We start from the raw sequence: 13,136 nt of genomic DNA, 5'->3' as shown, positions 1-13,136 counted from the left end.
TTACGGTTATACGCCTGGGTGTTAGCATGCTTACTGTACATATATCTGCAAGCACTTTGAAATCAGCTAGAGCTGAAGAGCAGCAACAATTGCACACAGTTGCATTAAGAACTATATTAGATATATAGAAAACGCTTCAAAACTAAATACCAAATCTCAAAGTTTGAGAATAATTTCTAGTTGTGCGAACAAACAATACGTCAATACTCTAAGTTGCAACAAGTGTGCATTTACCATAAAGAACTGCGTGTATATTATTCCGCGCAATACAGTGTCTGTTTCCCTCTAATAGCTAACTTATATATGGATTTAACTAACGCTCCCTATTAGTTAGCGCCCTTTCTCCAGGGATAATTACGTCTAGGAGATCCACTAGTCTACAGGCGCCTTCTGAGGTGGTAATTATATTCAACTAGCTGCCGCTCCCGTTCTTCGCACGGAATTGATCAAATATGCGAGAGAAAACCAGAGAGGTACAATGTAGTTAAGCTAGAGGCCTACTGTACCTAGGCATGCGTGCAACCCAAGTACATATTCATTCTGTGATTCACTTTCGCTCGTTCGATTGCTATTAATTAAGTTTCCTGTTTTTTAGGCAGCGACTAGGCTACGTAGCAGAATTGCAAGCGCGAGGTGTGGAGCTATTTATGCACGTGACAACACGTGACGCAGAGTGACTCAGCAGAGCAAAGCCTCAGACAGAGTCAAGTCACGACGGGAGTCAAAGCGTCTAGTTAACTATCGTAACTAGACAGACGTGAGATGGCAGCGCAGCAAAAATCGTCAGGTTTTATGAACGTCCTTTTTCTATCTCGTTGGCGAAGAAGCGCGGTAAGCGACAACAAACCGCCCACCTCGAGCAACCAAGATCATGACGAAGAAGTTCAGCGACTGCGTCCAAGAAACGCAAACGAGGAAATGGCTTCGTCTAGATCATTTTCAAATACTGTCATGGTAGCTCAAAAATGGAAGGCGAAATCGAGACTAACGACACGCGAGCAGATGGGACACTCAGTCGTTGAGCTAGTGGCGATAGAACCGGCAGGAGCACAGCTGATGCCTATTCATGAGGTAGTACAAGTGTTTGTTTTTGTACTAACAAATCGTCGCCATGCATGCCTAGACGAGCTACAGCACTAGTATGTCTTCCGAAAGCGGGGCCAACCGGCGGGACTATGGTCTGTATGACCACACCTACAACCTTGGCACCAGGAATGACCACACAGCTGTCTACTACAATAACTGAGCGATATCCAAGAGCCTTGTACTCGGACAGAAAGCCAAGATGCAATCTATATACCCCTCTCGTAACCGCATTGTTATCTAACTAATTAAGAAGCGTGACAACCATTTGTAAATGCTGCTTTTTCGAGGCTAAACTTGTCTATTGTAGCTTCGAAACAACAAAATCTACTAGCTAAAGAAGATCAATCAATAGCTGCAATGACAGATGAGGCCCGCAGGGCGTACTCTCCTTTTACCCATGACACAAGTCATTAATTAATTGCTTGATAACCTCACACTTACTAGTTTAGTTCAATTTCCAAAACATTGTTCAGTGTTCACTATTAGCTGTCCAGGAGCCGAAAGACAGCAAAGTGACTAAAAAACGCAGAAAGACAGCTGGTAGCGTACGTTGTCAGAATTAGCAAATGGAGAATGGAGCCACGCCAAATCGAAGATTTTTCGCAGCCTTCATGTGGTAAACACCTACATGATTGCGCCATTGCAACACGTAAACAAAAGTGCATGTTTATTTGGACTTTCGCGCTGCTGGAAAGACGTTCGGATTAACCTCATACAAGACCGACGAAACGGTGCTTTGAGCGAAATCTGAAACGTTTTTGATGACGGTTGCTAACGTTACGATTTTTTGTACAAATAACAATCTTCTGTTATTCTAAAATACTGTAAGGTTTTTCATCTACTGTGTTTGTGGTGATTTAAGTCATAGTTTTCTGCGACAGGACAGCCAAAATGTAAGCATCAGCAAGTTTGGCCAAACAAATAGATCTGTAGTTCCAAGGTTGTTTGTTAATATAAATAAAGTTTATGTGTACCTTTGGAAGCGCAGAGCCCTACTTTCTTAAACGCCGCCCCCATCAATTACAGCTAACACGGTTTTCTCGTCTAAAGCCTTGGTGTGCGTTCATTTAGGTTCTATCCCAGGTCTTCTTGGCAAGTCCGGACAGCACGCTCCTCTTCCGGTTTCTTTCGGCTTGATTCGTTACCTTCGTCGGATCTTCGTAGTCTTGTATATCACCAGGTAACTTCGCCGTCAGATACCTTCACTGGACGAACTTCGCCAGACTTGCCGGAGGGAAAGTCTGGCGCCGGCGCGAGGATCGGAGCCCAGGTATGCGCATAAGTGAACCGTACCGTGCTGCAGGAGACGGTCATCAGACCGGGACTCCGACCCCCGGCCTTTCACGTTGGAATACCAACGGAGATATGGGTGGGAGGGCAAGGGACAACAAATTTTTCTGACGCGTTGACGCTTGCAATTGCTACAATGACCGCAACACGCCTGCAGTACCAAGTATATAGTACTTCGCGCGGATAACTCCGCCCGTAGCTACAACGCGCGCAACGGCACCGCTAGCGCGCACGACTCCGGGGTGGAATCAACTCTGTCTAACGTTGTTAAACAACATTGCAAAACGTTGAAAAGGTTTCGAAAAAGAACAAACGCCTCTTCCACCGAGTTCCATGTTAGAAGAGGCTAATTGAACATAACCAAAATTACTATATATCTAAATATCTATTTTCATACTTGTTTATAAAACAACTATTCCTCCATCAGAGGGACTAAACTAACTCCCATGCATGCATGCACTGTAACGATTTTATCACATTTAAATTACAAACTAGGTTATTGCAGTTTGGTCTACTAGTCTCTTGCTACACCCATCAAATTGCTTTGATCTTTACTCTTACCGACTGTTTCAGTTGGCAAAGCAAGGCAGAGTTCACGATGTAAGAGCCATTCTCCGTCAAACTCCAAGTGCGAAGAACCAAAGAGACTCTCGACAGGCCACAGCAGTGCATCACGCAGCCTCAGAAGGATACTTAGAAGTTCTAGAACTCCTGATTGACTACAATTCAGGTATAATATTCAACGCTGCTACAAAGAGACGACAAAAAAACAATAATTTGTTGACCATGGTGTACGTCGCCTATTAGATATCAACGCACGAGATGAGCATGCAGAAACAGCATTGCACTGGGCGGTTACTTGTGAAAAGCCAGAAGCAATTGATTTTCTCCTGAACAGAGGTGCTGATGCTAATGTTCTCAGCTCTACGCTAGAAACTCCGTTGCACACTGCCATCAGGCTACAAAATGAAAGCACAGTAAAAGTAAATTACACTATTTTCTCGTTATGTAATCTGTTCTGCGGTAACCAAAGTACCATTTTGCAGACTTTACTAAAGCACTCTGAAGTCAATGTCAACAAAGCGGGAGAGCACGGCCGAAAGCCACTTCATCTCGCGGCAACATTGGACAGCATCAACATTATTGAGCAATTGGTAAGATTTCTCTTCTACATCAAGTTCCGCCATGACAATGCTATGAACCATCTATCGGTAGCTTGCCAGAGGGGCACTTCCGTGTAGTGCTGACGCTAATGGAATGCGTCCGCTTCAGCTTACAGCTCGCTGTGGAGGAAAAAGACACGTCATGGAACATCTACTTAGAATAGGTACAGTAATCTCTAATATTTTTATTACAATTCCACATTGCTGGCAATAATCGCGTACACATTGTTTATTACCTTTAACACTTGATTGTAGCTCAAGAAGTGCTAGGATACCCACGGGAACTGGTGGTTAATTTCAAAGACGCTGATGGCATGACGGCTCTGCACCATGCTGTTTCTGGTGGAAATGTTGAGGTGCAATTAAGGCTCTGTTATAACTAGCAACTGCGGTAATATTGGCAATTTATTTCAAACGCTGTAGGTAGCCAAACTGTTGCTGGAATGCGGATGCAAGTTGTTGGATGAAGAGGTAGTAAAGTCTTAACAAGTCTAGCTATAGCATGCATGTTAATTAATCAGTGCCAACCATGCTAATCAACGTACCGTTGGTTTCATTTTTCTTCAAGTCAAGTTCTGAATCAGCGTTTCACTTGGCCTGCTCTCAAGGATCTTTAGAAATGGCAAAAGTCATAATTGAAAATTGCAGTCTTCCCAGCCATGATGTTCTTTCCTCTCAAGACCCAAGTGGACAAACGCCTCTGCACAAGTTTGTAACATAACTTTAGGAAGCGTTTCAAATACAATAAATCTTGCACATTCAACAGAGCTGCCATATTTAACCACACTGAGATGGTGAAATACCTCATCGACTCGGTATAGCTGGTGTGTATTTTCAAATCTTTATGTGTTCATATGATTAGTGATACTGTAGGGAGCCAACATTAATGCTGTGGACAAACATGGTCGCACAGCTCTTCTCTTGGCAGCACAAGCAGGTGCAACAGAATGTGTCCGGTTTCTGATAAGCAATGGAGCTGACGTTCAAGTACGTGACATGGGATTGAGAAACGTCCTCCATGTTGCAATACAATTTGGACATGAAGTAGCTGAAGTTGTACTTGAGGTTAGCCGTACAATATGGGCTTTCTCATGCAGGCTCTCATAAATTTCCTCCACTGTTTAGAGAGTTACTGCAACAAGGGAACTTCTTGATGAACACGATGCTCATGGATTAACTCCTCTCCACTATGCATCTAAAAGAGGAAAACTCAAAGTACAGTAAACCTAACATCATTACTAAATGACGTATTTTAGCAATATTTCTGTTTGATTAGCCTGTACAATTGATGCTTGAACTTGGAGCAACTCCCAATCCTAAAAATAACCAACATCAGTCACCACTTCATTTTGCCGCAAAGTAAGTTCTGTCATAGTTCATTGAAATGAGTATTTCGTAAATCAAGGTCATCAGTCTGTTCTATTTGCCTGGAAAGGTATGGTAGATACCAAACAGCCAAGAGATTGCTTCAAGGACCTAGTGGCAAGCAAATGATCAATGAGGAAGACAGATTGGGAGATACTCCTCTTCATTATGCAAGCAGGAATGGATTTCCAAGAGTTGTAGAACTGCTGTTAGGTCAAGGAGCCCTTGTTCTCAAGTATAACTGGTGTTTTGTAACCATGATTATTGACTACTAGTTGTCTTCTTGCTTTTATTGCTGCCAGGTCTCGTGAAGGGTATAACCCCCTTCAATCAGCAGCTTCAGGAGGATATTGTGAGTGCATGGATGCTATCTTGGCATCACATCCCTACGTTATCAACTGGACGAGCAATGAAGGAGTAAGTTCTGCTTTAAATGAAACAACACATGTACCTTAGTTTACAGCTTCTCATTATTATTGTTATATGTCATGTGGCAGGACACAGCTCTTCACAAAGCAGCTGCAGCTGGTCATCCACAAGTTGTTGAATACTTACTAACCAATGGTGCTGACATTGTTCACAACAGATCAGGTGAAAGCTTCCTTGACATTGCCATTACAAACAAGAATAGAGCTGTAGCTCTGACAGCTCTGCAGCATGATAGGTTTGTCACATGATGCTAATTTTGATTTTAGTTTGTTTGTAATGCCACTTGAAATAGATGGATGGAAGTAATGGACTTAGTAAACAGACAAAGTGGCTATCCCATGCTAAAACTCATTGAATTGATGCCTGATGTAGCTAAGGTTGTGGTTTTTCTTAATTTCTTGTGGAAGCTGTTACACAATTTAGTGTTTATATATATATATATATATATATATATATATATATATATATATATATATATATACACACACACACACATATATATATATATATATATATATATATATATATATATATATATATATATATATATATATATATATATATATATATATACACATAAGTATACTGTCTACAGGTTGTTATGGATAGATCAGTAACTACATCAACTCACCATGTCCGAGACAAAGGATTTTGGGTAAATGTGTTGAACAGGTTACGATGTCCTACACGTTGTTATGCATGCATGATTGACTTTATCGTTTAAGCGCAATTTTAATTTCAAGTACCTTCTTTGTGAAAAGACAGTCGACAATGAGAGTGGCGAAATTCAAGAGTCAGATAAAGGCATGGAGAAATTGGAACTCCAGAATCCTCACAAACCTGCTGAAGATATCGACGACAAAGAGAATGAAACCATTATGTTAGCTGATGAACAAGAAGTCGTGCCTTTGGCAGCACTTGACGTATGGAAATCTTCATTTCAGTTAATTGTTTGTGCTGTCAAGAACACATAACATGTCAATCTAGCAAATGGTGAAATGTGACCGTAAAGACCTGCTTCTGCACCCTCTTTGCAGTGCACTACTGAAGAGCCGATGGTACACTAAAGTTTTCTAGAAAAGATATATTTGTAGCGTATGGCTCAGTATCAGTGTACTCGTCTAGGAATTCTTATGGCAGTTTGGTTTTCAAATTGAACACACTGCTTTACTTGATTTATGTCATTTTTTTGACATCCACTGTAACCACAATGGTTTCACAAGGAAATCCTCAAAACATGACAGCAGGAAACCAAACAGACAGCAGCACCAATAAGGTTATTACCCTTCTTACTTACAAATGATGCTTGATTACTGACTAACTAAATTAATTACTATTCAGCTCTCTCCATTTGGTTACTTCTGTCAGACAACAGTCATAGTTTTAGCATACCTTCAACTGTTCAAAGAAATTGTTCAAATGATTCAACTGGTAAGAAACAAGACCTCTTATACTATGTAGTCTTGCAATCAATGTTCTGCTCTGATACAGAGACTCCACTACTTTACTGATTTTACAAACTACATGGAATGGACTCTTTACGTCACAAGCATTCTCTACTGTGTGCCAATAGGAGCAGTAAGCATGGGATCGTATCGTGTAGAGATGGGAGCTGTGGCTGTGTTTCTGGGATGGATCAACTTGTTGCTCTACATTCAAAGGTATGTGCAATAATCAATACAATTAATTGTCAAATGATTACGTATAGTTGACTGTACAACCCAACAGGATTGACATCATTGGTATCTATGTGGTAATGTTCGTGGAAGTTTTGAAAACACTAGTTGTTGTAAGGAATCAAATTTACATAAAACATTAATAGTCGAATCTAGATCATGTGTATTTCTTGCAGGTGTTAAGTGTCTTCTTTGTCTTCATTGTTGCATTTGGTCTTGCATTCTATGCCCTACTCTATCCTGCAGATGTAAGTGCAATAACGTACTATCAGGATGACATAAAGTCCCCACCCAACTCATGGTTTATTCCAAAGAACTGCTACATAGTGGGTATAATCTGTAACAAAAAAAGTCTAGCCAAATTTATTAGCAAATGAGTCATTATTATAACCAAGCCTACTGCTAACGAATGCAAGAACGTCCATTAAGTATTTGTAGTTAATAGCATTTTCAGACAGGTGTGGATGAGCCAAATGTCATCTGCAAGTGATGCCAGAAAGATATTCTTACACATGCAACAGCTGCTTTATGAAATGTTCTCAGAGAATTGAAATAAAGGAAGCAGAGAGGACACACAGTATCTGTATGCAGCAAGTATTTATCTAAAATACTGTCAAAAAGCATCCCTAAATCTCTCAAACACCTCTACTAGTAGATGTAAAGGTGGCCTTGTAACTGATAGAATTATAAGAATGTTACACTTTGGAGCAAGGAAGTTGTTTTCTAAGCCAGACTCAAGTGACTTTATAACTATGAGTAAACTCTAAACTGTACTAGGCTCTCTTCCTTAATTCTTTCCTAAATTCAATTTCTTCATTATTCCAGTCATGATGACCTGGTCTAAACTTTGACCAAATGCCATCAAACATAATGGCTGAAGCTACTCTGTGGTAAGTATTCCAAATCACTAATTGGCATTCTCCTTTTCTCATTTCTTAGTTATGCTATTACAGAATTGCTGCATACTTACACAAGCTGGAAACAATAACCTAGCTGTACAGCTTTGATTGCATTTCATTAATAACCAAAGTGCACATACAGAGTAGATTGAAGTTGTTTACTACACGACTTACTGTTTACAACTACTGGTATACATCTTCTGTTACTATGCTGACATTGACTGGATTTGTCATTTTAGCCATATTTTGTCTATGTGCCAAGATCATTCCTCAAGATGGTAGAATACATGTTGGGAGAGATGGAATTCTCTTTCTTCTTTGACCTCCAAGAAAACAAAGGCCTCAATCATCCCATTATCACCTGGATTTTTGTTGTTATTGCTCTCATATTTTTGCCAATCATATTCATGAACTTGCTGGTACATACGTTTGACTAGATGCATCAATGACTAGCTTTGATCAATCCACTAATAGACATTTTTAATACAACTAGATTGGTCTAGCTGTTGGTGATATCGAAGGAGTGCGTCAAAATGCCCAGTTAAAGCGTCTTGCAATGCAGGTTTGACATTTTATGTACTCCATTCTTTGCTAGCATACACATCATAATTTGATGGGGTATTTAATTAAAGGTTTCGCTGCACATGGAGGCAGAAAGCAAGCTTCCCAACGTGATAAAAAATCGTGTTTGCAAGCAAGAGATGAAAGAGTATCCTAATCTCATATGCAACCATTGGACATCTTGGGTAAGAGAGCACAAAATCACAATAAGACTGTGGTCAGACTGGGATTTTAGTTGAACTCGTTACTATAAATACAAGTTTATTCTAATGCAGGATCCTACAGCTAACTACTTCACTTTTTTTGTAAACTGGTTACATGGGCTTAGTGCTGGAAGACTCGTTTCTAACTATCACTTGGCTTCGGCATACAAATTTACTGAAATATACAAAACAAAAGAGATTTAGCTTCATCACAAAATAATTGCAAATGTGCGATGAAAGAGACTTTTTATGTGCACAGACAGACCTAGTTCAACAACAAGTCTAAACACAGCATAATGTCAAAACATCAGCAGTAATTCAATTTGCTTTGTATTAAATTTAGCTTGGTGAAATAAGTCAAGTAGGCAATTTATTGAGTCCTGTTGACGGATCAGACACCAGTCCAGAAACGGCTGACTTGAAAGAAAAACTGGAACGAACTGAAACAAAGTATTTCAATTTGTAATGGATGTTGTCGATACACTAATTTTCCCTTTGCTTTGCTTTCACTAACAGGCTCAAGGATATTTCAGGTCAACTTGAGAAGCAACATGAACTGCTACGAGCCATCATGCAAAAAATGGAGATCAAGACAGAGGCAGAAGAGCAAGATGAAGGAATGCCAATAATGATGCCAAGTAGTCTTCACACATCTCACCTCTGAAGACTAGTTCATTATTAACTTAAGACACCACTTTCTATTCTAGTTAGCTGTAAACTCCCGTCACTCCGTTTTAAAATTGACACTCAGCAGTTCTGCATGCATTTTAGTAACAGCATTACAGTCTTAATCATTTTTCATGGTTAAAACACTCATTTTATGTTATAAATGAAATCCTTGTGACTATGTAGTGGTCATGACTCTGTTTAGTAATGTAACCATAATTTCAATTGCCTGTTTTATGTTATACATCAATGTACGTACAGTACTGACTTAGTAGGCTAATCCACTTTGGCACTATATGGTGCCATGGAAACCAATAGAAGAAACACAAAGCTACTTAGAGGAGCTAGAGCCCAGTATATCACTTTGGAATTGGTATGTATCAGAGCGTGATCATCAATACAACCTGTATCCTGTAGGTATCCACACACTCATCAGGGGAGCCGCCTGGCAGATTTATAGGCGTGGTCTTAAAATTTATGGCCACTAAATAAATAATGCATGGAAATGGGCTTTAATCAAATAGTCGAACTGCTAGAACTACGAACTACCCCAGTCAATTCCAGTTTCCAGAACTAAATTTCGAACGCGCCCTTATAAACTACACGCCCCGCAGAGAAGGAACAAAAATCGACGGTCGCTAGTATTACGGTTAATCAAGTAGCATCAAACAGAAATCACAAGTCGTTCACAGGAATTCAGAGAGCTACTAGATAGAGTCTACGTAAGCTGATAAAATTACCTATATACAGAAGTTCTTTCGTAGGAGATGGCTCTGTCACTGCTGTGGAGTCTTCAGTGCATTGTGACAGTGTCGCAGATCTAGGTAGTTACACACAAGACGCAGTGCAGACAGCGCGGAGAGATGAAGTAATCCCTTTTGCATAACAGTACTACAACCGATGATAATTTACCTGCCAAACAATTGCACTGCACAGTGCAGCACAGCGCAGGTGGTTTGGTGGCCTTCCCATATCCGGGAGTCACTTGACGAATCCCAAGAGCATCCTATTGTTCGTTCTAGAATGGTGGCTTCATTTGCGACGTCCGTGTGCCAGACATGGTTACCGGCTCAAAGGGGCCCAAATTGTGACTTTACTAGCTAGCTAGACCAGCTTGAAAATGCTCGCTAATGGTTAATATCTAGGCACGATTTTGGGAACAACTCCATTACTGTATTGGAGAGATCTGAAATGAGATGTTACCAAATCGTGCATGGTGCCAAGCTTTCTGTGCTTTCTTAATAAATTGCATGCCTATAATCGCGTTTGAAGCGCTGACTGCATGGGGTTCACACTCGAGATGAAAGGAAAACCTAGATACTGTATTACCAAAAGGATAGTGCCATCATATCGGCTCGCCTGATCGGAATGCCGATTGGTTAATTAACTATTGTGAACAGAATTTTGCTACTAAAGTATAATATAGTTATTGAAATTATCAACTACTAAATCATCGACCAACATGCTATAGCTATTGCAAAGAACTTATACTATCCAATAAAATGAGCATGCAATAAAATTAGCAAAAAAAGCTTGTATTCTAAATTCTGACAAAGTACATCGTTTTCCAAGTTGAATTACACTTAATTCATTTTTTTAGCTGAAGACATTTGAGTAAGACGGTTAAGAATAGTGAAGACATCAAATGACTCGACTCCCTCCATCTTGCAAGACAAAAATATTTCACTTCATTACAATTACAATACCTTTATATTAATTTACCATGTGCAAAAATGCAAGCCTATTCTTGGGAACTGTAGATGTCTCAAGACTCTGTGCTCTAGAGCAGATTTTGGGGAGTGTTACAATGTCAGTGTTGAGTAGCGGTTCGACGTCATAGTACAGCAACACGTCAGCACCATCTATCTCTGATGCTATTCCCACAGTTGTGTCTTCTTGTCTGAAGAAAGTGGTAGCAGCCATTGGAACACAATTTTCAGATATAATCAAAGCAGTCAAACGTAGAAATTCAAATGAGCCGGAATTGATCGATGTGGAAAATGTAACAGCTGAACAGTACAATTGGCCATGAATTGAAATATTGGCCACAACCCTGGCATTAGCTGCATATATACATTACGCCAACATATTACTAATCACGGTAACGTAAACTACTAGAAGTTCACGTGAACTCTTACGTGGTAAACAGTTGCTCACTGCTGGTACACGTACCATTTCAGGCATTTCAATACATGTTTTGTTGTCAACGATCGCGTATTCCTTTTTCTTTTTTGGAGATAAATACAAACAAATTAGAATTACTGATAACATAATCCGTAGACGTAATATGTTTTTATTAATTATTAATTATAATTTAATTACGAACTAGTGTTGAGTTCTACCTTTTTGCTGTCAATGTAGACAGTTTCTATGCTTTTTTCACCGTCTAGTCCGCTAGTAACTGTCATGTTGAGTAAAGCCCTCTCAGATTTGATGTCATACGCTATCATGAAGTGGTCCAATGCAAATAGTTGAAGAGACATATCAGAGATCTGTCCTTGCAATCCAGAGCCTGATATCAGGTAGCTGTATGGTAAGCAACAGCCCGCATTGGCTGTGTGCAACAAAGAAAGAGTTGCGATCGCTGCTAACAGGAAGTACATCATCCAACGTGCCAGGTGTACTTACAGCACCAGCGGATTTGTACCGGCCCGCGTTGTTCCGGTTGATCAAATGCGCAAGCGCACTAGTTATTGCGCGCATAGTGTTCCTCGGATTACCAGACGCACCTTGTTTCGGCGGAAACTGAAGGCTGAGCAGTGAAGCGACACTAAAATTTAGAGGAAATAGTTTGACGCATGCTTATTACACGTCAAAGAAAAGAGAGTTACCTTCACTGCTACATTTTGCACCTAGAGGTCAAACCAGGCGCATTGTTTAACATATATCGCATGTGGACCCCCAGGCCTAGGTATATCTGATAATCAACACCCGGCCCCTACGCGCGCCGTGATATTTAGTCACATTATCGTCTTATTGTAAGTGGTCTCAAGCAGCTTTAGCTAATTAGTTAATGTCTAGTTCTCTTTTCTTCCTATTTTCTGTATTTTCGTCTTCATGGTATGCCTATACAAACGCAGCTACTCTAGCTTTCGCTGGAAGATTCCCTTCTTCCTCCAATATTTTGTGATTAACTTAATTAAATTAATTAAGTGGCAAAGAATACTGTCAGGCCTGGCGGCCGCGGTTTCGCCGTCAACAGAAGCACTGGCCTAGAAAGCGGGGGGATGGGGCTAAAGTTTCCTCGCTTAGTTTAGGAATTTAATTTTCTGTACTGGTGACTTTTGAAAATCTGTTTTACAGATACGGTCTGGCAAGCGAGGTAGTTTTTACTTACTCATGATGACATCCACGGTACACTCTACCTCCAGGTCGTGAACAATTCTTCCTACATCACTGAGAAGGCTAGAGGACTAACATTGTCTCAGCTACATATACATACATACCGGTACTAGGTACAGCACATACTTACACATATAGTAGTATGGATAATCTATATCGGGGAGTGCGGTAGAACTCTCTATGTAGGAATGCGAAGAATCTAAAATGGCGGCCCATACAAAAGTATCCAAACGCATCCAAACCGGATCTCTCAGAACTCATTACAGAGATCTCGGACCCACGTAGCGCTCAACTTCAAACGTTCCTAATGGTAGCCAGACTATCACCGCTGACACTAAGCGCCTCAGAATCCAGCTATCGGCAAGTAAAAAAACCCGATTTATTCTTTCACATTTCACATTTCACATTTCACTTTCGTCAGCCAGGCTATAGCTAGCGCCTCACTCGAAGCAGCTA

General features: G+C 40.3%; 2 protein-coding genes across 2 annotated transcripts; one reads left to right on the top strand and one right to left on the bottom strand.

The window, feature by feature from the left end:
- Window positions 1-599: 599 nt before the first annotated feature.
- On the top strand, window positions 600-9,572 carry LOC134186657 (transient receptor potential cation channel subfamily A member 1-like). Its single transcript, XM_062654666.1, has 29 exons — window positions 600-1,071; window positions 2,950-3,106; window positions 3,184-3,359; window positions 3,423-3,530; window positions 3,592-3,703; window positions 3,795-3,895; window positions 3,963-4,010; window positions 4,108-4,247; window positions 4,306-4,354; window positions 4,413-4,604; window positions 4,665-4,754; window positions 4,816-4,898; window positions 4,975-5,139; window positions 5,207-5,321; window positions 5,402-5,568; window positions 5,626-5,710; window positions 5,929-5,988; window positions 6,059-6,256; window positions 6,321-6,391; window positions 6,459-6,609; window positions 6,675-6,764; window positions 6,825-6,994; window positions 7,062-7,122; window positions 7,186-7,257; window positions 8,148-8,327; window positions 8,402-8,470; window positions 8,541-8,654; window positions 9,016-9,122; window positions 9,189-9,572. Exons 1-29 carry the CDS (start codon window positions 763-765, stop codon window positions 9,334-9,336), a joined length of 3,588 nt encoding a protein of 1,195 aa, XP_062510650.1. The 5' UTR covers window positions 600-762; the 3' UTR covers window positions 9,337-9,572.
- A 1,195-nt stretch (window positions 9,573-10,767) lies between these two features.
- On the bottom strand, window positions 10,768-11,984 carry LOC134187328 (uncharacterized). The gene is made up of 5 exons (XM_062655441.1): window positions 11,967-11,984; window positions 11,681-11,892; window positions 11,477-11,564; window positions 11,061-11,401; window positions 10,768-11,002 (listed from the first exon to the last, which is right to left on the bottom strand). Exons 2-5 carry the CDS (start codon window positions 11,819-11,821, stop codon window positions 10,922-10,924), a joined length of 651 nt encoding a protein of 216 aa, XP_062511425.1. The 5' UTR covers window positions 11,822-11,892; window positions 11,967-11,984; the 3' UTR covers window positions 10,768-10,921.
- Window positions 11,985-13,136: the final 1,152 nt, after the last annotated feature.

The sequence above is a fragment of the Corticium candelabrum genome, chromosome 11 (assembly GCF_963422355.1).
Source record: "Corticium candelabrum chromosome 11, ooCorCand1.1, whole genome shotgun sequence".
NCBI classification, from domain to species: domain Eukaryota; kingdom Metazoa; phylum Porifera; class Homoscleromorpha; order Homosclerophorida; family Plakinidae; genus Corticium; species Corticium candelabrum.
The sequence above is the reverse complement of the archived record's forward strand: the minus strand, read 5'-3'. Positions and strand labels throughout refer to the sequence as shown.

Bases quoted from the DNA above. Each gene is read 5' to 3' on its own strand.
- LOC134186657 (XM_062654666.1), top strand. From the start codon at position 763: ATGGCAGCGCAGCAAAAATCGTCAGGTTTTATGAACGTCCTTTTTCTA. The intron at 3,896-3,962 runs GTGCAATTAAGG...CAAACGCTGTAG, and splicing joins TTTCTGGTGGAAATGTTGAG to GTAGCCAAACTGTTGCTGGA. The intron at 6,392-6,458 runs GTACACTAAAGT...GTACTCGTCTAG, and splicing joins GCACTACTGAAGAGCCGATG to GAATTCTTATGGCAGTTTGG.
- LOC134187328 (XM_062655441.1), bottom strand. From the start codon at position 11,821: ATGTCTCTTCAACTATTTGCATTGGACCACTTCATGATAGCGTATGAC. The intron at 11,565-11,680 runs GTAGAACTCAAC...TCTCCAAAAAAG, and splicing joins TCTACATTGACAGCAAAAAG to AAAAAGGAATACGCGATCGT. The intron at 11,003-11,060 runs GTAAATTAATAT...TTGTCTTGCAAG, and splicing joins GGCTTGCATTTTTGCACATG to ATGGAGGGAGTCGAGTCATT.